The 22966-nt window shown below is 34.2% G+C and overlaps 1 protein-coding gene across 5 annotated transcripts in view; it reads left to right on the top strand.

Annotated features, from left to right (window-relative positions):
- Positions 1-1333: 1333 nt before the first annotated feature.
- The window catches only part of LOC143446732 (uncharacterized), a 41929-nt gene continuing 20296 nt past the window's right edge, over positions 1334-22966 (top strand). For 2 of the 5 annotated variants that reach the window (XM_076946499.1, XM_076946500.1), the window contains exons 1-39: positions 1335-2274; positions 3124-3199; positions 3505-3638; positions 3836-3962; positions 4489-4646; positions 4836-5043; positions 5261-5406; positions 7457-7600; positions 9449-9563; positions 9712-9845; positions 9972-10103; positions 10220-10354; positions 10642-10794; positions 12667-12762; positions 13048-13212; positions 13325-13472; positions 13590-13753; positions 13871-13993; positions 14151-14361; positions 14443-14591; positions 14669-14793; positions 14881-15078; positions 15435-15692; positions 15846-15979; positions 16278-16390; positions 16683-16815; positions 16890-16975; positions 17348-17586; positions 17760-17874; positions 17959-18138; positions 18276-18341; positions 18444-18545; positions 18653-18943; positions 19158-19298; positions 20260-20451; positions 21095-21229; positions 21636-21790; positions 21951-22117; positions 22333-22547. In XM_076946499.1, coding sequence (XP_076802614.1) covers positions 2227-2274; positions 3124-3199; positions 3505-3638; positions 3836-3962; positions 4489-4646; positions 4836-5043; positions 5261-5406; positions 7457-7600; positions 9449-9563; positions 9712-9845; positions 9972-10103; positions 10220-10354; positions 10642-10794; positions 12667-12762; positions 13048-13212; positions 13325-13472; positions 13590-13753; positions 13871-13993; positions 14151-14361; positions 14443-14591; positions 14669-14793; positions 14881-15078; positions 15435-15692; positions 15846-15979; positions 16278-16390; positions 16683-16815; positions 16890-16975; positions 17348-17586; positions 17760-17874; positions 17959-18138; positions 18276-18341; positions 18444-18545; positions 18653-18943; positions 19158-19298; positions 20260-20451; positions 21095-21229; positions 21636-21790; positions 21951-22117; positions 22333-22547 — 5811 coding nt within the window. In that variant the 5' untranslated portion in view covers positions 1335-2226. Of the gene's footprint in view, positions 2275-3123; positions 3200-3504; positions 3639-3835; positions 3963-4488; positions 4647-4835; positions 5044-5260; positions 5407-7073; positions 7211-7456; positions 7601-9448; positions 9564-9711; positions 9846-9971; positions 10104-10219; positions 10355-10641; positions 10795-12666; positions 12763-13047; positions 13213-13324; positions 13473-13589; positions 13754-13870; positions 13994-14150; positions 14362-14442; positions 14592-14668; positions 14794-14880; positions 15079-15434; positions 15693-15845; positions 15980-16277; positions 16391-16682; positions 16816-16889; positions 16976-17347; positions 17587-17759; positions 17875-17958; positions 18139-18275; positions 18342-18443; positions 18546-18652; positions 18944-19157; positions 19299-20259; positions 20452-21094; positions 21230-21635; positions 21791-21950; positions 22118-22332; positions 22548-22966 lie in introns of those variants that run through there. The other 3 variants (XM_076946498.1, XM_076946497.1, XM_076946501.1) reach the window with 3 other exon arrangements.

The following is a 22966-nucleotide window of genomic DNA, read 5'->3' as shown; positions in this document are numbered from 1 at the left end:
TTAATTTATGACAAATACTGATTCGTTGTTGTATTACTTGCTTGATGTTTTCCGCAACAAACATCTCTGCCATAAAGGACGACTACTCTGGCGGCTGTTGTTGCTTTATGAGCGAGGTACAGATGAAGATTGATAACTTGTTTTGCTTCTGCTACGATGGTATGAGTTCCCTTTTTTCAAACGGTGTGACTATTGCTGTTAGTTGCGTAAATTCTGTCTATAGATATTACTAAATGATAAAATTCCCATTTTTATTTATTGTCAGACACAAAAGCTTACGATTTTGGGCAAAGCTTACTGCTGTTACATTGCGCAGTAATAACAAGTGAAAAGGAAAGAGAAAGATTGCAAACATTAGGCTACATCAGTACATATATAGCAGTCACACCTGCTCAAGGTTGCGTTATTTAACTGTACGTCATTAACGAGAATTTAAGTTTGGTCAACAACTGAATCACAAGATCCCAAAATCAAATTTCAGCATTTATAAAACAACCCATGACTCGTGACCTAACAGCCATACTTTAATTAGGCTACAACAGCACTAAATTTACTTGCATAGAAAGTGAATCAATTTAATCTATTTTAAACAATTAGTATTGCAAGTGTACTAGCGTATTTAGCGAGGGCCACGGTCCCCTTTACGAATCAGAGATTTTGGGCCAGAGGCGTTTTCATTTCTTTTCGTTTATTGTATTTTCTTGTTTGCGACTCCTTATCAGCTATTACCTGTAGAAAATCATATACCAAACGAGTAAAGAGCTATCTACAAAATCGTTATATGCGACGTTTCAAAATTTTCGCCGTTGTAATCTACGTATGTATACGAAAATAGAAATCATTTCGAGAAAACATCGCCAAGTTTTGTTGGCGGACTCCTCGGTCCGGGAGCCCACGGCTCACCACATTAGCGACCAAATCTTTGAAAAATATGGATGGAATTCGTGAATCATGACATGGGCTGAGCTTAAACTTAACATAAAAATAATTAGGTTTGAATTACAGATTAAATATAAATTTACTTGCACTTCATCCTTACCTTACCAATGGTAACAATAGCTGCAATCAGTGTATGACAACTCAATTTATCAGAAAAGGAATCGTTGTAGAAATAACGGCCAATCGCCCAACGAACTTTTGTCATGGTTGAGTAGTTCTGTTTTGCGTTTCTGTTGTGTTTGCAAATCTACATTGGCGCAAAAGACGTGAGAATTTAAATCCATCATCTTGGTATTTACACGATTGTCGGTAACTGTGTAGGTTTTGATAACGGTTTGTCTTAGCTAACTGAATTAGCAGAATTTTGTGTAACTTTAGTAACATATCTGCAGCATATATGGTTAGGGTTAGGTACAATTTCTATGCTACTGTAGATCAGCATACAATTCGAGTAGCTGAGGTCTACTATACAAAAGTATTCTGTGGTTGTGCACTTGTATACTAGACCCTGCAAAACATGCGCCACACCAAAATAATACTTATATAATGTAGGGCGGAACGGCAATTCTGCTTTGGAAAACTGGCGCAGAAGCCAACATTCTGTGCCAGAGAAATCCGGCACATCATACAAGTTTTCCGGGAGGGCATGTGCGGGAGATAGAATTTAATAATAATGGCTATTGTTTCATCTTGTTGCACAGGGGATATTTCACCAAGAAACAACAAACTTTCCAATCTGGTCTACAATAGCGCATTTTGGATAGAAGTTAGTTAGAACTGCTATTTGCATGCACATGCCTTGTCCACGTGGATTTTGAAACAGCAAAACCTTACCATGATTCAGATTCTTAACTTAAAAATTGCTATAGTGGAAAGCATGGAAACTGCACCCTCAAGATTTTTTAATAAACTTTTGCTTGCTGCACTAGAAAATCTTACATTTACCTCTGAAAAATGAAACCTACAGTTTCTGCGTTTTGCCTACCAGACTGCAATATGCACCACTTTTCATTCAGTGCACCCCGATTTTAGCTGTCCTGCACCTGGCTGCCTGGTCACTCCAATTTTGACCATCCTGCACCTCGAGATCTCGTCAGAAAGTGCCATGCTTTCCAATCTGGAAAGTGAACGTCTCTCAAGTTGTTATTTATTTGTTTGTTTCAGTATATTGTTCTCAGATTGCCTATAATATAGTATACAAAACAAAGTCAGAAAGTTATTGCTGCTGTTACTGAAAGTACATTTTTGTTGAATGTGTTTTGGTTGTTAAATTTCACGGACGTACGTATGGATGACGAAGAGCGGAAGAAAAAACTGGAAGCTGGAAAGGCAAAGGTGAAATTATTGCAAATGTTTTTTTTGCATTTGTTAGCATAATGTAAACTTGTTCTTGCCCAACTTGCTTCGTTTGTCCTTGCAACTTTACGTTGAAGTTTAAACTCTATATGCCCACTATGGAAACATTTTTTGTAACGCGTCAAAACACTGTTCCTCTTGATTGCACCTGCTAGATTTCATATTTCTAGCTCAAATAAAATCCTAGCTATTAGCCTCCTTAAAAAGTCATCTTAAACAGAGAAAAAACTCTGACTGTCAAAGAAAAGTTTAGAACGTTTTGCATGCTCCCCATTTATTTTTGTTTATTTATTTTATCTACTTTTCAAACTTTATCAGATCTTTTCAAGTTTTAGCCTAACCCTTTGGATGTAAATTTTACTTAAATATATTACTTTACAGTAAATAGTTTTTAACATAAAATAAAGACCTGCTTCCATCTGGTGACAAAATACACTAAAACAAACGTAGGAAGCATGATCATTGTATTTAAATAGTGCCCAAACAAGCTGACATGGCTGCAAAATGCCAAAAGTGGGTTCAATATGTGGATACAGTTGGTGAAAATAAATTTTAGGGTAAAATATGAAAATAATTATGTAATAATCTAGATTAGAAGGCGTTTGTAACACGTCAGTGAAAGAGTTTCTTGTTTACACCAAGCCAATTGCATTTTTACTTTTAAAAATCATAGGTGTCCCAAATGGATGCAAACCAGCTGATAGACCCTAGCTTTGCCTTGCTTTTTAATTGTACATAGGAGTAGCAGTGAACAAGAAACAGTTTAGCATACATTTTGATGAGTCTTGTGCATCCATACTGTAATGTGTTGTATATATGAATGTTTAGCTTGCAAGTTTTCGTAAAAAGCGATCGTCAACTTCGAAAAAGAGAAAGGGGAATGATACTGCTGCTTCAACGCCAAGTATGAACATTGCACTTTTGCTTTGCCTAGATTTAAAATTATTGTTTTGTTTGTATAAAAACGTATTGAAACGATAGCAATTGCTATTTTTTCAAAATAATAATATAAATTTTAGGCAAATGAAACAGTACCCGTAACATACCATATATATATATATATATATATAATGAAACATGAAAATACGTTTTTTGTAAGATGTAGAAATTAATTATGTGATAGTCAAGCAAAGCTTTGGTTTAGTGTATATGTCATCAAAAACAAAAACAAGTCTATTTTTTATCTACTGTATATAATTATGCATTTAGGGTCCCAGTCTGATGAAGTTGGTGCTGGAGATAGCATAGCAGTTCAAACTGGAGATGATAGCACTGATCGAGCTCTTACGCCCTCCGATGACACTGACCGTTCCTCAACCACAGCTGATGATATCTCTACAGAGGTGGTTTTTACTACGAGTGTTTATTATTATAAAGGATGTAGCTACACACTGAATAAATTCTTCACCCATTGCTTGTATGAAATGGCTTGTTTCAGTCAGCAACCACAAATAAATGCTTTTTATGTATATATTTTACACAATATAAAGTCCAATGCTCCTCCATTTAAAATTTAAGCTATGCTCATTGTTTTCAATAGGAGGAACTTGGTTACACTCTGAAATTAACCGCTGTTGAAAAAATTCAAGAACTAGAATTAACTGTCTCTGATCAACAAGTTGCTCTACAAAAGCTGACTTTGGAAAACAAAGAGCTGCATGACAGAAGTATATACATTGTTATTTATTGTTACAGAAATCTTGCGTTACTCCATGTTAAATATTGTTTTCCTGGTATTGTCAGATTATATAATACAGGGGTGGCCAACCAGTCAGAGACTAAGAGCCTCACTTCTTACTGTTTTAACCGCAAAGAGCCACATCATAAACATTATGATTTATGACGCTGTTTCTTATTATGTCATAATACTGCATCAGATATTGTTTCAGTTTCATCATCTTTATTCTGGGTCGAAATCTGATGTAATCAGTCATTATTTAGCAAATATCAATTGACCATTAGCCAGTAGAGATTACTTTTCTGTATTATTTATCCGCCTAAAATGGGTAAAATGTGCTCTCTTTCGGAGGTTCAATATGAACGAAAGAGCCGCATAATACCGGGCAAAGAGCCGCATGGGGCTCGCGAGCCGCGGGTTGGCCAGCCCTGTTATAATAGATAAGAGAGATTATTTGTTATAATTATGTGCAAGTACCATTTTTGTTGTCTGACCACGCTGACTTTTTGTTTTAGATGAAGCTCTCTTGGAAAAAAGTATCCGTAAGGAAGATCTTGTATACAAAGACCTTCGAGACAATGTGTCTAATACAGCGGAGTATATTCGACAAATGCAACAGCAGTTAATAAAGACTACGGGCACTGTTATTGACACTGGTAGTGAACAAAGCCAGGTTTGTTTGGAGACAGCAACCAAGTGTTACATGAAACGATAATCTCGTTGTAAAGCTGAGATTAGACACTATAGTTTACTATGTTTAATTTTAAAGCATGTTAGCATAACTTATATCTTTTCATATTTAAAATAACTGTTATATTATATGTCCACCAAGTGCAAGCAAGTATTTTGTAATAAACTTTAGGTTGTTGCGGAGCTGACTGAGACTAGAGTGAAACTTGATACTTGCCAAGAAGCCATTGCAAGGCAAGAAAAAACCCTCAACCAAATGTCTAGGCAGTTAGAGGAGAAGAATATGGAAGCTGGAGATGCAGCAGAAAAATGTCGCTCATTGCGATCCGAACTAGATAAAAGTCAAAGTCTTTTGGCTACCACTGAAGAAAATTTAAGTGGTAAGCTCTTTTGTAGAAGGCTTGCGTTAAGTCATCATAATAGGTTGTTAAAGCAGTATATATGCATTTCATAATATTGTGCTTTTGGTTACATAATTAAGTAAGATAATTTTTCACAAGTTGTTTAGGTTTTTACAAGCTGTCTTTAACAGTATTCAAGCATGCTGTAGATCAGTGGTGGGTGATATATGTTTAGTTGTTCTTGTTGTATATATAGGTGCGGTTCGCTCTCTTCAAGTTCAGTTGGAACAAGAGAAGCAATCACTGCAAGCCCAGCTTGAGGAAGAACATGGCTTGCAAATAGCTGCTATAAAACGGGAACACCAAATTGCTTTAGAAGACGAAAGAAGAAAATTCAAAGAGGTAAAGCATATTCATAGTTAATGATTTAAAAGTCTTAAAAAAATTTCAACATTAGCATGTGTTATATATAGATCAATAGGTGTTTAATGTATCAATCAGTTTGTTACCATTTTAACAAAGGGATTGTAACAGTTGTAAACGTGATTGTTTTCTGTTTAAATTGCTCTCTTAATCCATACATTTAAATTTACTGGTCCCAGCTTCAATCAATGAATTGGTTGCGCCTGATTGGGTTTCACAACCATGTCTGTATGTCAATAAAAAAGCAAGCAATTCCCTTTCACACCAACAATCTCTTTAACCATGTGTGTGCTATTATGCTGACTTGTTGATAAAAAAGTTTGATACACACTTTTCAATTGTATTGTCCTGGTTATTCATCCTCAACTATGTTGTTAGTGGTTACCAATGTGTTTGTATTTAGGTTAGTTGTTTTTAAAAGCTCTTGTTTAGGAATGTTATAGTAGTTGTGATGAGATAAATGTCAATTAAGAGGTTACTTTTACCCATCCTATTATACAGACGAGTTTGTAAACTAGCTGCCTTCATTGTTAGTATAGTGTGTACTACTACTAGTCAATGACATTCTTTTCAAATATATGAATTCTGTTTACACTGAAGCTGCACTGATTTGTGATCCCTTGGCTTACTTGCATAACAAGCAATCACACTTATTTATATATGTATCCATATCTTCTCCTATTTCATCTTCTTTGCATGACAAATTAGTACTACGTCTTAATTCAGACAATTGATATCCTTCTACCACTACTCATACTCGTAATTACTAGTGAATAACATACGAACATAATTCTACAAAAAGTATGTATGCGTTGTTGAGCATATAGCCTAAAGGAGTAATTTGTTACTAGTGGATTTTTTCTTGTACATATTCATTTTATTTTACTCTTCTGTTGCAAGGATTTGCTTGAGTTGGTCTGTATCATATGCTTGCAATTTAGATTAATTTTTTCTGCGTAATAAATTATGTTTTTAGCATGCCTTAGGCTAAGCTGTAAGCATAACTTCTAAGTGATTTTTGAGGGTGTGGTTATGTATTCAATAAACCAGGACACAATTGCATAATATACTAAAAATATACATACATAACATTACACATTATGCTTGATTTAATTTAAGAATTATGATACCTTACAGTTTTTTATTCTAAACGCATATGTCCACTTACACTTGCATTATTTCATTTAATTTTAGGTGTGTATATATATTATAAACCCATAGCTACTTTTTGACCAATGGCCCTTAACGAAAAATAGTAAATAATGTGCGAAAAGTGATTATATCTTATTATTTTGCTATTTACTTTTATGTCAAGGTGTCTTATCTGCTTACTAGATAGCTGAAATTAAGTGTTGAACTGTAAAAGCGTAATAAATCGGAATCATCTTTCAACAAGAGATTATCCCTAAAATATTGTAATTTTTGAATGCTCTCTCTTTCTGCCCAACGTTCCATAAATGTCAACACTCAAGCCAGGGCACAAAGAGATAACTTTCAACCACTGTTGTTATAAGCCTGTTGATCTCACTTGTAAAAACACTCTTCAAATTTTGACTGTTGTGATTCAAATTCTTTACTTAAGAATTTTACTAAAAATCAAGCATTCCATAGGTTGGATCCCTATTTGCAGAGCATAAAAATTTATACTGCTACTTTTTCAGTGTCATTTAATGTATCATAGCTGTTTAATGTATATAAATGTCTTTTTGGCTGCAGCTGAATAGCAATTGCACTAAAAAGTCTGACCAACTGCATCATTGCTATAGAAAGCAAAAGTAAATAGGTATATCAAACGTTGCATACATTGTGAAGTTAGCTATAGTTTACAAAGATTATTATTTGTTGTTCAGATAGTTTTTATTGAAAAGATACATGCTAAATAATTGTATTTTGATACCTGACTACATTGATTGTAGTACGCAAATGTTTGCGTAGACCTTTGGTATAGACCTATGCATTTTAATATATAGATGTTTATTATTTTTGATTAAGACATTTTTTGTAAGAAATCTGTTCTGGTATTATATAGATGGAGCAAAAATCTGAGGCATCTGTTGGTTCATTTGGTTTAGAAGATTTGCAAGTCTACAGAGAACAGGTTGCATTGCTTCAATCCCAGCTTGAGACAGCATATCGTGACATTGATAGATTGAAGAAAAATCATGACAAAGAAGTAAAAAAGTTACATACTTTCTAGTTGATTTATGAAAGTATAAACATACTATATACTTTATATACATAATAACATAGGTCATACCAACAAAGAACTATGATTTTGACATGTTTCCTATTCGTAGCCTTTTAGACTTGAGGAAACATTATACTGTAGATACCAAAATGGAACTTATCTCACGATTGTAGTTACTAACTACTAAATGCGGCTATTGCAAGTGCTGTAGCTGACATAATTAAAGCATAGGGTTATGTAAAGAAAAAAAATAACGCAACGATGATTAACTACATAAGTTACGTGTGATACGTTGATTATACTGTATCTTGGTTACATTTTGGCATTTATTATGGTTCTTTTCAATTAGCTTATGAACAGACTAAACATATAATTAGCTACTGGAAACTGTCTTACCGGGTCAATGAGTTATTTTTAAGAATCATAGATTTTACGTAAAAAAATTTTCAACGCTGATTCTCAAAAAATGGATAGTTATTCCAATTATTTGTACCAATCTTGACAATTTCCCATTACTATTATATAAATAATACCTGTGGCAGTTTTATTTTTGAAAGTGAAGTAAAATTTTAATTTCTTTGCAATCCAACCGCCTGGTTTCTCAAATTATAAGATTCAAAAATCGGAAGCCTCAAACATGCATTGCAGTAACTGATCAAATGATACTTAGATAAAGATGGAGAGTAGCAATGTACCAGTAATTAAGTGAAGTGATCGTAAGACAAGGTTGGTTATTAATGGCACTATCATTGCAGTTATCAAAAACTGTATATATATAATTTTGTGTACCATGTTTTGCAAAAAAGGCTACATGCACCACAAAATACATGAAGCAACATTGAGTGAGTCCTATGCTGTGCTTGCATTAGTAATTAAGTGAAAGACGTAACAGTGTTGCAGTAATATTTTACTTTATGTTATGTCTGACAACAGGTGTGAATCATTTAAGTATGTCAAACGTTTTGTTTATTATTAACCAGACTTGTTAAAGTAAATATATCTCAACGGAAAACAACTTTATGTACATTTATAGTATCGGCAACTGTAAGCATTTTTTACAGAACACTTAAATAATGGCTCATCATGTAACATTAATCTTAACCAAGTGGGCTTAATTAGACGAACATGCAAAATTGACAAAAATCGTAAGGTGCTTAAAACATCTTTAATACCTGAACGATAGGGCCGTGTCTTAGTTGCCTTGTATAAGGATTGGTCAATGCACAGTTTGGTTTAGGGTGACCACTTTAGAAACACTTGTAAGTGTTCTAACACAGGCTGGACTTACGATTAATGTTAGGCTTCCAAAACTGCACAATTTGCAAGGCAATATTCCTTGGTAAATGTACCAAGAGTATTTTAATTACAAGATCAACAATTTTTCTCAACATTACATTCTTAGACAAAATAGTTCAATTTGCTCATGTATATTGTGTATATGTGTCATTTGCACATGTTTTATATCCTCAACCTTACATTTAGGCTTAGACGAAATTTCTGTAGTTTAGGGTGCCAGTAACTTGAAAGTTGGTCATAAAAGTATTCGTAATCTTGCATTTTGTGACAATAATAGTTATGTATATAACTCAGTATACTCAGGATTTTCATTGCCTTATTTGCAAATAGGTTACTAAAACATTGGAAATTTTAGTTTCATTCCTGGAAGTCTAAAAAACAAACTTTAGAATTCTACTTTGTTCATTTGTAATGGCAATTTAAAACTGCATTCACTTGTTTTTCATGCATGTACCATGAAAACAGAACTTTGAACTGATCAGCTAAAGATGGTGCATAAAAACAATAAGTAATATGGAATGTTTTGTAAAATTGCAGGTCATACAGTTAAACCAACAGTTGGTTAATAGTGTTGATGAGTATGAAACCAAGCTTCAGGAAGAAAGATTAGTGTGTGAAGATCTGGAACACAAATTGGAAATGTCTGACACAGGTTACGCATATTGTAGCTGTTGAATGTTTAACAACATAATTTTTTTGGAAATTGTGTGTTTGTGCTATTATTTATTTTTCATTATAATTATCCTAAAATTTTGAAGCTCTAAAGTTTTATTGCAATTTTTTAATTTTTGTGTTTTTAGTGAGTTCAGAAATTCAAGCATCATTTAGCAAACAGCTTGCCCAGCTTGAAGAAGAAAGAGATACTCTGCGTCAGCAGATGAAGCAATCACAGTTACGACTGAAAGAAGGTGCTGCTTCCAAGAAACAAGTAAAGGTACTGCAGAAGTTATATAACTTATTATCTAGTATTGCATTATGATATATGGTATGCAATTTTTTCTCTGATCGTTTTTATTGTAAGCCTTATAAAATGGCATCATTTGTTTCTTTTCCTGCACAGGATCTCGAAGACGAAGTGTTGTCATACCAAACTGAATTGGCAGAAACAAGTCGACGTTTAGAAGACACAGAGAAGCAAAGTCGGCAGCTTCGAGATGAAATTGAACGATGCCAAAACACCATTGCTAAGATGGTATGTAATTGAAATATGTCATAGCATTTTACATATTTGCAAACTTTGAACCTTTCTTAAAGCATGGTGTTTTGTATTTGTTTATGATACTGAAAGTGATTTTTGTTTGGTTCTAGACTAATGAAAAATCACAGTTTGAGCACAACTGCGATGAGCTTGACAATCTTCTCAAACAGAAAGAGGAAGACTATGATGAACTTTTAAAATCAACTACTAAAGAGAAAGAAGACCTGCAATGCACAATAAATGAAGTAAATCAATTTACCTATAACATTATGTAGGATATAGAAAAACTATGAGCTTATATTTTTATGAATGGTTGATGCTAATATTGGGATGATTTTGATTTTGTAATGTTGGAATTGGTTTTAATAATAATAAATAGTAATTTTTTTAGATTAGCTTAAATTAATAAACCTAATATTTAATTTGTAATGTTTAAAAAGTACCATGATCATTATTGTTAAACATTAGTACATACCGATTTATTTTTTAATCTAGACTTCCTTAAATGTTTTTATGATAAATTTTTTTCTAGCATCTTCATCACCTTGAACATCTTCAAGCCGAAAACGATGGGCTTACAGCATCCATTGAGCAAGAAAAAAATAAGAAGGAAGATGACATGAAAATGTTGAAAAATGAACATTCTGAGGAGCTGAAAAATTTGCATTCCCAACACCACAGACAGGTATTTTGTTGGTTTTGTAACAATGTTGAATATTTAAAATCTTGCCAACATGAAAAAAATTGACCATGGAAAGTACAGATATAAGGATTTAGTTATTGATAAATTAAAATTCGGACATGTGACGTGAATAAAAATAATACCAATACTTCCAATAATCAAGTGTAAGCAACATTTAATTTCCTTGCTGGTTTTTTACCAATCTATCTTTTTTGCTTTACCTCTACATGTATTTAGAAACATAGCAAGGTTCAAATTTGGTCATGTACATAAGTGCCATCAGGAAGAAGGCTTAATACTTCAGAGCAGTGCATTGTAAACTTTTTGAATCAGCATGTCTGTATTTAACAAAAAATGCATATACATAGGTAGTAGCACAAGCTGTTCGGCGGTAGACTTCTGATATAAGTTTGGCATTCGGTCTATTATATTATTTTTGTTTGCTTAATTTCAAGCTTGTCAGACTTAAATACTGCAGCACACTGTTTGCATTGTTCTGTTGCAACAAACCTTATTTTATTTAATATTTTTTCAACAATGCAATGAAATTAAATGTAAAACTACAACAATACTGATAACAAATTGAAGTGCAGGCATAATGTTTACTCTGCCATCGTTACCCAATGTGTTTTAATGCAGTATTAATTTTAGATGAGTTTTTCAAGTTATCATGCATCATTTAGTATGCAAAATACACTTGTTCAGCACAAACTAAATTATTTATAAAAAGCTGTAGAAACTCAGTCATTTATAAGAGGTGTCTAGAAATTAAAGGGCAGTGTTCTTTCCAAATTGCATTTTCAAGTGTTTAGGTAGCTATGTTTGGAGCCTATTGTATGGATAATGCCAACTTTCTCTGTCACAAAGATGTGTGCATTTGGTAGAACAGTTGATATAGATTTTGCAAGTGGGCTCAGAGGGATTTCAATTTGAGAAACAAATTTCTTAAATTCAAATATCAGCAATTTCAGCTGAAGCACTTGTCGCCACAGTTAGCATTTATTAAACAAAAGTCAGTTTTATGTAGTATTTTAAAGTCTATTAATGGTTTTAACTTGATTTACTTTCATTTCTTTGATCCTGCGTTTGCTACATGATGAAAGGAAGTGTATGTAGTTTGTTGTCTTCCTTCTCATAGTTTAGTAAAAGAAAATTTTTCCCAAATGGATCTTTTCAATTGTACCACCAGTCCTCTTTCTTCACTGCTTGAAAGTTCGCAATCCTCTGGAGCCAAAACAGAAGTCAGTCGATGCCCAGCATGTGAATGCATACGCGTCATCTCAAAAATGCAAAAAAGTGAGCTTCGTCTCATTAAATACGGTCCAGGCTTATCTGGCACTGGCACATTTGAAAAAAATTTAAACATTTCACATTCGGGGGATTCTGGTTCAGATCAAGATTCTTGTTGTTGCATCTGTCACTTGGATGATGGTCCTGGTTCTGGCAGTATTTCTCCTGTTTCAGATTGCTTGCATCAAGTAAATGATGTCGTATCTCGCAATAGACATTCTCATGCAATTAGCGCTGCACAAAAATGCTGCAAATGTTATGCAATGTGCATAAATTTCATTCATAAAGTAAGGACTTTTGTTATCATTGCTTAGCTAGTTGTCCACAGGTTTGATTTATGTTTTGCGCTTTGCATTCATGTTAGTAACTTTTAGTAGTTTCCTATCAGCGTTTTTCTTCCCACAGTATTGCCCACTAACTTTTAAGTTTGAAGATTTTCGTAACCTTAAAATGTAATTTCTGACTGTTCAAACATTGAAGTTTGAAAGGGATTAACTTTTGCAATCTTGCTTATTATAGTAACCTTGCATACTTATCATTATGTTTGCTTTGGCATACGTCTTACATTACTTACATTTTGTTTAGATGGATGAGTTAAAACGTGAAATGGAAAAGCAATTGGACGTTGCGAAACAATCCTTCGAGGAGGAGAGAAAGGAGCAGTTGGAGACTGTGAAAGATGTAAATTATTTAAAAGCTATCAGGCTATCACTCCTGACATATTTTTTACGCTCTTGTCTACATTTAAATTGCAGTTATTCCAAAATTTAAAATTGTTAAGTTTGGTTTGCAGATATTCAGTTGGTGAACAACATTAACAGTTGCTACACCATATAAAATAAATTATTGCATTGTTGCATGACCAGCTTATCATTGAAAGTTTGTTTAATTGCAACTGAAATGCACATTTTCTAATCAAAGATAATCTTTTTATCCCTAAGTAATTTAAATCATAATGTTATGTAGGTTCATGAGAGGACCAGAGATAGGGAGGTTTCACGCTTACAAGAAGATCACCAGGAAGTCCTTGAGAAACTGGCTGAGAAGCAAAAACAAGAGATAAATTCTTTGAAAGTGGAAGCTGCAGAAATAAAACAAATGGCTGAAGAACGACTGAGAATTGAATTGAAGGTTGTCTTTATGTGAAGCATACAATTTTATGTATTATATTATGGATACTGATGTTATGTGAAAATATGCTAAAGTAAATGTTTGCAAACATCTCATTTTTATTTATTTTCAGGAAGAGTTTAATAATGTCCTTGAAAATGAGCTTGGCAGCTTGCAAAGAAGTCTGGAACAGGAAAGTGATCTTGCTCAAACTGAATTGGAAGAAAAGCACCAAGAAATCATAAATCAGTTGAAAGAAGAGCATAAAAGACAACTAAAAGGTAAGCAGCGTGCCTCCATAATTGATCAGTAGACAACATCTGAAGCATTTGGAAGCCCAGTTTCATGGAATAAAGGAAATCTGATCCTGCCATGGATTCTGAAAAATCTTTCTATAGATTCTATCAGCCGTGAGTTGGAACAACAGCAAGGCTTACATGCTGAGGCATTGTTGGCACAAAAGTTAGAACTGGAGTCTACTCTTGAGTCATTGAAGATGGAATTTGAGACATCACAAGATGCGATGGCTGACGAGCACGCTGAAGCTCTCAGCAAACTGGAGGTATGAATTATTTGTTATATGTCTGCTTTCAATAGTTTTCATCTGTACATGCGTATTTTGCAGTTAGCTTTTTAACTTGCAGTGAAGCTTGTTACTAAAATAGCAACATGTTTGTAGGCTGAGATTGAAGAGGTGAGAAGAGCAGAGGAGGACAAGTCATCAAATTCAGGCAAACTTAATGAAAAGCTCAAAGATGAATTAGTGCAAACACATGAGCTTAATAGCGTTCTTAAAAATGAGGTTAATTACTTTTTCTGATTTATTAATATCATATGCTTTTTGTTTTTTTGCAAACTTCAGTTTTTAAATTTTACACAAACTTATATTTTTTTGTGATTATATATTATATAAAGCACAGTGTTGAATGCATTGATTAATGAGTTGCTAAAAAAAATAGATGAAACATTTGCAAGAAAAACTGGAAAGTGACATTGAAGACTTGGAGCAAGATTACAAAAATCGACTCCAAGCAAGTGACACTGCTTTAGAAGAGGAGAAGGAAAACAATCGGAAGTTCCAGGAAGAGAATGAACATTTTGTAACTTCCCTAAAAGAAGAATTACTTGTACTTCAGACTGAGCGAGATCAAATCTTCCAACAAGCGGAAGGTTAGTTGTTGGAATATGTCCAGTTGCCATGAGTCATTACCAATAATTATTCACGCCTTCAACTTTTTCACAACATTTTAGAGAGCCAGAAAAGGCTTGCATCTCTGCATGGCTCTGAAACTGCAAGATTGCAGGAAGAAATTGATCATCTTCAAACTGGTAATCAGGAGAAGATCAATACCATGCAAATTGAAATCGACTCACTTCGAACATCCAGAGATGATCTTCAGGCAACTTATGACTCTTTACTTTGTAGTCAATTAATTGAGTTTCACAAATGTCTTTTACCAATTATTGGTATTTGCAGGATTTGAAAAAGCAGTTGCTAGCGCGTACAACTGCTCTCGAGGACATGGAAAAGCTACGGGAGGAATTTTCACAAGAAAAGGAGCAATTGCTTGATGAAAGAAAGCAGGAGCTGGAAAAACTCAGGTGTCTTTATTTGTTGCATTAATTAAATTATTATCAATTTCTTTTAATCTCAGCTGATCTTGAAAGATTTGTATTTTCTCCTCGCAGGTCGGAACACGAAGAGGAAACAAAAAGTTACCAGGAACGGGTGGAGCAGCTTCTCCAGGATTTAAGTGAAAGTAGAGAGAAGTTAGAAGAGGTAACCAGGTCTTCAGTGCAGCTTGAATCCTCCCCAATGCGATCATTGTCAGCATTGTCCGACTATGACTCGAGCAATGTAGTTGCCCTCAACAAAGATTATCGTAGGTATGTACAGCATGTTGATTGCCTTGCCCTTGTATGTTAAATAAGTTATTTACTCCGTGTTGGTGTGTAGGCTCTTAATGCAATGTTTAGTCATTGCATGGGCGATTGTATGTTAATAAACTTTTGCTCAACAAAAACAAAAAGACTTGTTGACGAATATTGCCATTATAATAAAACAATTTTGTTTTGAAAGACTTTTGAAAACATGTTTTTGTTTGGTGCACTTAAAGCTTCACTCCTTCACTTGGCCTTGGTGTAAGGTTGTCACTGCTAACTAATGCTGCTAACCAGAATCATGTGAAACATCATGTGAATTGCATGAATGTTGCATGATGCATGTTTTCTCACCACTTCAGTGCCATGACCCTGACTCGAATTTCTGATATTTCGGGACTCAGTGAGCCACTCAGCCAAGCCCTTGAACATGAGGAGGCTGCTGAGGAAAAAGATCAAGAAGTTCCTGAACCTGCACAATCTGAAGATTCCTCTTCTTCCTCCTCCTCTGATTCCGCTTCTTCCTCCTCCTCTGAGGATTCCTCACAAGAGGAAGAACAGGATGAAGACTTGACATCACTTCAGCATAAAGTTGATGAACTTAAAATCGAAATTAAAGAGTGAGTGATTTGTTTTAGAAAGATTTTTAAGCTTTTCTAGGGAAACTGTTGTTGTTGAAAAGTGTTGGTTAAATTAATGTACTCATGTTGTGTAAAAACATTAGCATTTATATTAACAATGTCATCACATTAATAAACTTATTTCTATTGCAGGCTGAAGAATGCACACGAAGATGCTATAAGAAAGCTTATTGATGAGCATGATACCACTTTGGAAGAGCTGATTAAAACAAAGGAAGATGAAAGACTCCATTCACTCCAAGAACAAGAGAAGAGATTGGAAGAAGGTTGCTTTAATGTTTAGTATCGTAATTTAAATGCAGTTTTCTTTTACAAATATTTATTTTTTATTGTAATTTCATATGACTTAGCTTGTTACTATTTATATTTAGACTGTTTGTTACTATTTTTTTAATTAATTAAATCAAAAAATGTAACTTGAACTGTATTGTTCCTTGGTTAAATGTAATTCAGTTACGGCTTGCCATCTACATGATTTCTTGAAATTTAAAATTTTTTTAGATTTGAAAATTTTCCAACTTGCTTGTAATTGTATCATTCTATATTTCATTTTTGTAATAACAGCTCATGAAGATTTGCAGCGTGTGCATGATCAAGTGATTGAGAAATTGAAAGAATCACACAGAACTGAACTTACACAGCTGCGTTTGCAATGTGCATCTGACACTGCTGCACAGGTATCATGTTTTGCACAAAATCTTCACAGTTTAAACTAAATCAATTTCTGTGCCATCCTTCTAAAGTGTTAAATAATTAATTGATTTATGTTGAGAGTGATCTTATTTACACAATGAGTTATCTTATTTATTATATCACAACCTTACCTTAAAATGCTTATCTTTTTATAGTGAATTACCCAAACAATAATAGAAAATGTCCATTTATAATAGAAGTAGTAGTAGAAAATATACTTGTTTTATTTAGTTCATGAGTTCAAAATTCATTTCTAAAGAACTTAATGGTATTCAGGTGGAGGAGGAATCTGCTGCTCTTCGTGCTCAGCTGAGGAAAGATTTTGATGCTGAAAAGGAATCATTAAAGCACGAGATGCAACTTGAATCAAATGAAAAACTAGTAAAGTCACAAAAAGACCATGAGCAAGGTTTATATTGTTGATGATTGACTGCTCTGTAGCAGCTTAGTTTTATGTTTGTTTGACTTTTAATGTTTTTACAGAGCTTTCTCATCAAGCTGATGAACTGTCGTCCTCTCTTGAATTGCGCATTGCAGCTGTCATGTCGGAACTGCACGAACAAAAACAGGTTTGTTTCAATATTGTTTGTGTTATGTATTTACTACATACTCATGTGCAACTTACTATCTATACTTATGCCTAACACAAAGCTAGCTGGCCTGATTCAGCCCACCTCTTCAACATATTTGTCTCATTGCCATCAAATTAGTTTATTCAACATTTAGATATTATTTTGCCTGTGAAAGAGGAAAGCTTTGAGAATTTGTTGAAGTTGGTCTACCAAGTATTTTATACTACAGATTGTTTTCAGTAATGTTGTTGTATTTTAATTAAAGCCTCATGTCTTTTTATGCTTTTCTATTATAGAGAGATGCAAATTTACCATAATTTTGCTTGTAAAAATGAATTTTTAATTTAATCTAGTCTTGACGTTTGATAGGACGCATTGAAGAAGGCTTCATCGAAACATCAGGAGGAGCTCACGAGATTACAGGAAGAAATGAATTCCAAAATACAAAAAATAACAGATCAGCAAGAGGATTCTCAAAACTCCTGGATCCTCAGAAGAGAAGAGTTGGAGGCAGACATAGGAAAACTGAAAGATGACCTGGAAGAGGCAAAAAACAAATATAAAGAGTTGACAGATTCTCTGGATAGTGGAAGCCACGAACGATTGAGGTATTTTTAAAAATTGACTGGAGGAAATATGCAATATGTTATTCTAAAGTTAAATTCAGGTTCTGGTTACATGTATATAATTGTCCACACATTGATGTAGTCAGACTTTCGCAATGTTTTATTTCAAATTATTTCACATCTTCCTTGTTACTGAGCACAATTACCTGATGCAGGGCACTTTCCTCACAAAACAGAGACGAGATGGAAACAATGAGAATGGAGTTGCAGAGGGAGTATGATGAGAAGCAGGAGAATGCTTTGCAGAAACAAGCTCTTATATTTCAGCAGGTAAATTGCAAAACATATTTTCGACGCTTCAGTGTGTGTAGTATCTTACTGGTTCTAGTAAAGTCCGTATTTTATTATTCTCAGGCTCAGGAGGAATTTATGAAGCTCCATGAAGAGAGACTTGCACAGTTCACATCACAACACAAGGATGAAGCTGAATCCAAGGAGCAGGAAATTGATAACCGGATCCAGTTGATGCAGTTGGGTCTACTTCAAAAACATGAAGCAGAGAAGAAAGATCTTATTGGTTCCCATAATGAAGAGGTAACACGTTGCCATCAATAGAGCATACAAATTACTTTGTGTGCTGTTTTCATGGTTTTGAACTATCTTTATCACTGTCATGTACCATAGTATGCCGGTTGTCTGGTGTTTCATATTTCAAAGTATTTATTGTGCAGATGAAAGTTGTGGCGACAAAACTTGTTGAAGTCGATGAAGAAAAACAGAAATTTGATGAAGCTAATGTAAGTTTAGACAAGTTTTCAAGTTTTAATTGTGCTTTATGTGACATCTTAAAGTTTCATATTTTATTATAATTGGAACAAACATTGCTTGATGTAATGCAGAAACAGCTCTTGCTGCAGCTTGAAAGGTTACAGACTTCAAAAGATGAAGAACTCTCTGATTTAAAAACAAACCTTGTGAATCAGCATATGATAAAGTTCCAGGTATCGTGCATGTGCTCTCAGTAGTTAGATATAAAAAATCCATAACATTAAGGAGCTGTTCATAGCTAAGATATGGCTCCTTTTGAGCACTGATATAACATTTACAGGAAGTCACTGCAAATCTTGAAAACTTACACAAGGAAGAATTGGAGAAAATGATTCTGGAACACAAGGAAGAAGAGACACGTTTACGTGATGGCTTGATCGCTTTACAGAAGAAGATCGATGCACTTGAAGCAGAGCATGAAGAAGAAGTGGCAAAGTTGATGGAGGAACTCTCTCAAAAAATAAGCCAGGAAGAACTGGATGCCCGATTAAAAGAAGAGGAAGAAAACCATGCAAATGATGTGAAACGAATCCAAAATGAGCATGATCTTCAACTACAACAAATTGAAGAGGTTAGTGATATGTAAAAGAGTAAAAACTCCAAAATAAAACAAATTCATTTTTCTTTAATAAAAAACCGAACATTAGTCACGATTTCTAGTCCACATATTAATAGACTGACTGAATTCATTAAACACAAAACAAAACATCATAGCACTTACAGTCGTCCAGCATAAGTACTATCTGTTTTACATGTTATTTTTCATGAATACAATAAAACTCAAGGAAATTCAAAAGCAAGATGGAGACCATAAAGCAAGCATGCAAAAGATACAAGAATTACAGCAGAAAGAGTTTGATGATTTACAAAAGCAATTTGGTGAAGCCTTGGCTAAAACAAGTGAAACTGGAATAGCTGAAACACAGGTGTGTAAAGGGTATAGAAAGGGTAAAGGTTTTTTGTATGACTTTTAATGCAACTACAGTATAAGCTGTGCGACTTTTCTTTTTTTGGATTTATTTAATGCAACACTCAGACTATTGCATTGCCACTGTGGTGCAAATTCACCTGTGTAGCATCCAATCACGCACAAAACGTTATTCTCATAGTTCATTGGCACTTCCAAGTTAAACAGCTAGTTTGTAAGCAAATATATAAGTAGTCTTCACTTTTCTGTTAAATGTACTGTAGGGGCGAACAAAATAGGCAGTTCTAGTGTACTCTGGATAGTTTGACATTTCTCATCTCCTCAATTACTGAATGATAAAGGAAAATATAATTGTTTTTTACTACTAATAGAACTGACGTTGTTGGTATAAGTCTTCAAAGTTACTCGTATGTTTTTTGATTGACATTGGCCTTGCTTTGATTTTTGAATTTTTATATACTTTGTCCAATGTGATCTACTATTAGCGTAGCAAAACAAATTTGCTGCTTTTTTAAATGTTTGTCTTCAGTCAACATTGTATTTACTTACTATCAACTAACACTTGCTCACTCTAACTGTCTTTCTTTGCTTTTTCAATTGTCTTTCTACTCTTACTTACACATCAATTCCTCAATATTTGAATAAATGGGTTAGTTTTGAACAACCATTTGTTTGTTTTAAGTAGCTAATCTGCTTTATGTAGATTATATCAACTACTGTGTTCCTATTTCCAAATTAACTTTTCAATGTTTGCTTTTCAGCCAAGTTATAACGTGCTCTTTTGTAACTCAACAAACCCAAAGAGGAGTTTGTTTTATGTTTGTTACTTAGTCATGGCTGTAGAGTATGCACTTGTGCTAATAGTTTGACTGAGAAAAATGCTATAAAACAGCACAGTTCAATTTATTTGGTCCTGTTAGGTTGAGTTGCACACATACTAACAAAATAAAATAATGTAGAAAATGGCAGAAAGACTTTCTGAGCTCGAGACAGAGCTCCAGCTTGCTGATGGACTCAAATCTGAGCTTGAAGAAACAAAAGAAAGGCAGAAAGAGCTTGAAGCAGTTATCGAAGAGTACAAGATGAAGATGCAAGCCTGGGAGGAGGGAAGAAAAGAAGAAAGTGAAACTTATGAAGGAAAACTTGAAGAAGTGAGTTGAAATATTTTTACCTGAGGTTTTACTTAAATTGGTTGTATCAAACATTGTCCGCTTTTAATGTATTATTTTATCATATTACCGTACATGTGCTGACTCAGGGTGGTCCAAACCCTGACACATGCAGCCCCCGGACAGATTTAGTGCGGTCGCAAATGTTTTGCAGTTCAAAATCCGCAATTGTTATAGTAAAAAACACCTGTGTTTTATTTAAAGGGGTTGCATAAGCCACAGCCTGAGATAAGTCGCACATCATTGAAGTGCAAGTCAAAATGTGATTATTATGGGGTGTTAATACCTTCGTATGGCTAACGTCACGGCATTGTGTGGCAAGACATACATGCAAACAAGTACTAAGTATCAAGGAGTGCGTTATTAGTTGTGCAGTAAAGCATGAAGTCGATCCAAATAGTAAACTCAGTCCTTTGCTAACATTGGAGTTTCCCTATTTACGGATCGCAATGTTCTCTTTAACCTTAATGTTGCCCTTCATGCTGGCAGTCTTGGATCACCCTGTGCTGACTGGTTCACTCACAAACATAGTTTTCATCTCATCTACTTAGCAATTAGCAACAAGTTAGTTGGCCTATCATTTGTAGATTAGTAATTAATTAGGTTTTTGTTAATCACTAAAAAGCTATCAGAAGCACTGAATGCTGCAAGAGAGGAATACAAAGATCTCACCACACGTATCGAGTTTGAACGAGCTGAATATGAAGCAGAAATAGAAAGTGTTCAGGATGATGCTCGCAATAAAGATGACAACATCATTGTAAGTTTTTCCACATTTAAGCTACTATTAAGTTATTTCTTTTGCTGTAAAATGAGGTGTATATGGGGATTTTCCAAGTTTCAAATATTATTGTGGACAAGTTGGCAATGATTATATAGATAACTTTTCATTGTATGCACATATAGCTTAAGTTAGCTTGATGATTTGTTTTAGTTTAATAATTATTTGTTTATTTATACCATTAGCTGGAGTCTGCTTTGCAAACAAATACGAAAGTAACTATTTGTAAAACTTGTTTGTTGAATACTGTACTATGTGCTTCCTGTTTCTGTTATCCTAAGAATTTTGTTTGCATGTTTCAACATTAATCCCAGCCAAGTTAGTATGCAATAGAGATGTTAAGGCTGATGTTATTTGCTTACTTTCTATAATAAAACGTATTCAGGAACTTCAAGCCGAAATTAAACATAAGACAGCAGCGTTGGATAGTCTGGAGCAGCAACATAACCAACTGACAGAACGACATGAGCGGGAAGCCCAGGAAGGTGAAAACCTGCTCAAACTTCTTCGAGATGACCTTGAAAGAATGAACAAGGAAAGGTAAAAGAAATGTCCATCAATACTTTTAATTTTTGCTTGCTGATGACAGTTATTTGTTCACAATATTGATGTGGTAAAAAATGTGAAAAACATTGAAAATATGAGCTGTTATAAGTCATGATGTATTACCTTACTTTTGACACTGTGCCTGCATAAACAGAGATAGCTCTAATGCATGCAATGAGCAACTTCTGAAAATCCTCTCTGATCTGGTCCAAACAAATCAGCGATGTGAAGAAGTGATTGCACAAAGACTGGAAAATCTTCCGATTACAGGCGCAGAACCAGATGCTCAGCCTAGTCTAGCTCAGTCAAGCTCTAATGATGGTATGGTACAATTGTGAAACGAGTAGTTTTCTGAAAAATCATTTCAACTTTGAAATATTATTTATAGCCACATTACTAATACTGTGTTATGCATATGTATTGTTTGCAATAAAACTTTTCACCACTCTCAATATAACTCATCATAGTTATTAGGTGCAAGAACAGCAATTAGTTATTTACTCTTATCTACACAACACTTGTATTGCTCTATGCAGGTGGTGATACCGATGCAACAAACACACCTCTAAATACCAGTTTAAGTGGAAGTTTTGTTGACGAAGGGTTGGACCTGTCGCAGAGGTTGGCCGAATCTATGTTTACCGGACCGGAACTGGATCCGGTCGCAAGAGATATTGTCACTGGCGCTGGCAATCGTGTCAAGCAAGCTACAGAGAGGCTCTTAGACATGCTAGAGAACAGCATAAAGCAGGTTTGTCAAATATCATCATTTTTGTCCCTGATATCGAAATATTTCTTATTAGGCTGCTAAAGTTTGTTTCACATTGTAACAAGAAAAACTTTTACAAATGTATCACTTGTAGGAATACTTAATTTACACTAAATGCATTTTCTTTGGTGTTACAATTACAATGTGTACAGGTAGCTGTTTTCAGATGTTTTTACTACTAACCTGTAAATATCCGATCAGTTTACGACGTATAATTTTTGAGTCATTAACGATTGAAAATATGTGTGCAGTGTCGGCCACACATAATAAAAATAGTAATGTCGCGCACCCGGTTTAAATAGGGTAAAACCAACGTCAGCCAATATTAAAACCGTAAAATGAAGTAAAACTTAAATTTAGTATTGATTTTATAACCAGGTATTTTAGTAATTAAACTAATT

This window comes from Clavelina lepadiformis, chromosome 2 (genome assembly GCF_947623445.1).
Source record: "Clavelina lepadiformis chromosome 2, kaClaLepa1.1, whole genome shotgun sequence".
NCBI classification, from domain to species: domain Eukaryota; kingdom Metazoa; phylum Chordata; class Ascidiacea; order Aplousobranchia; family Clavelinidae; genus Clavelina; species Clavelina lepadiformis.
This window is presented reverse-complemented; position numbering and strand designations above follow the sequence as displayed.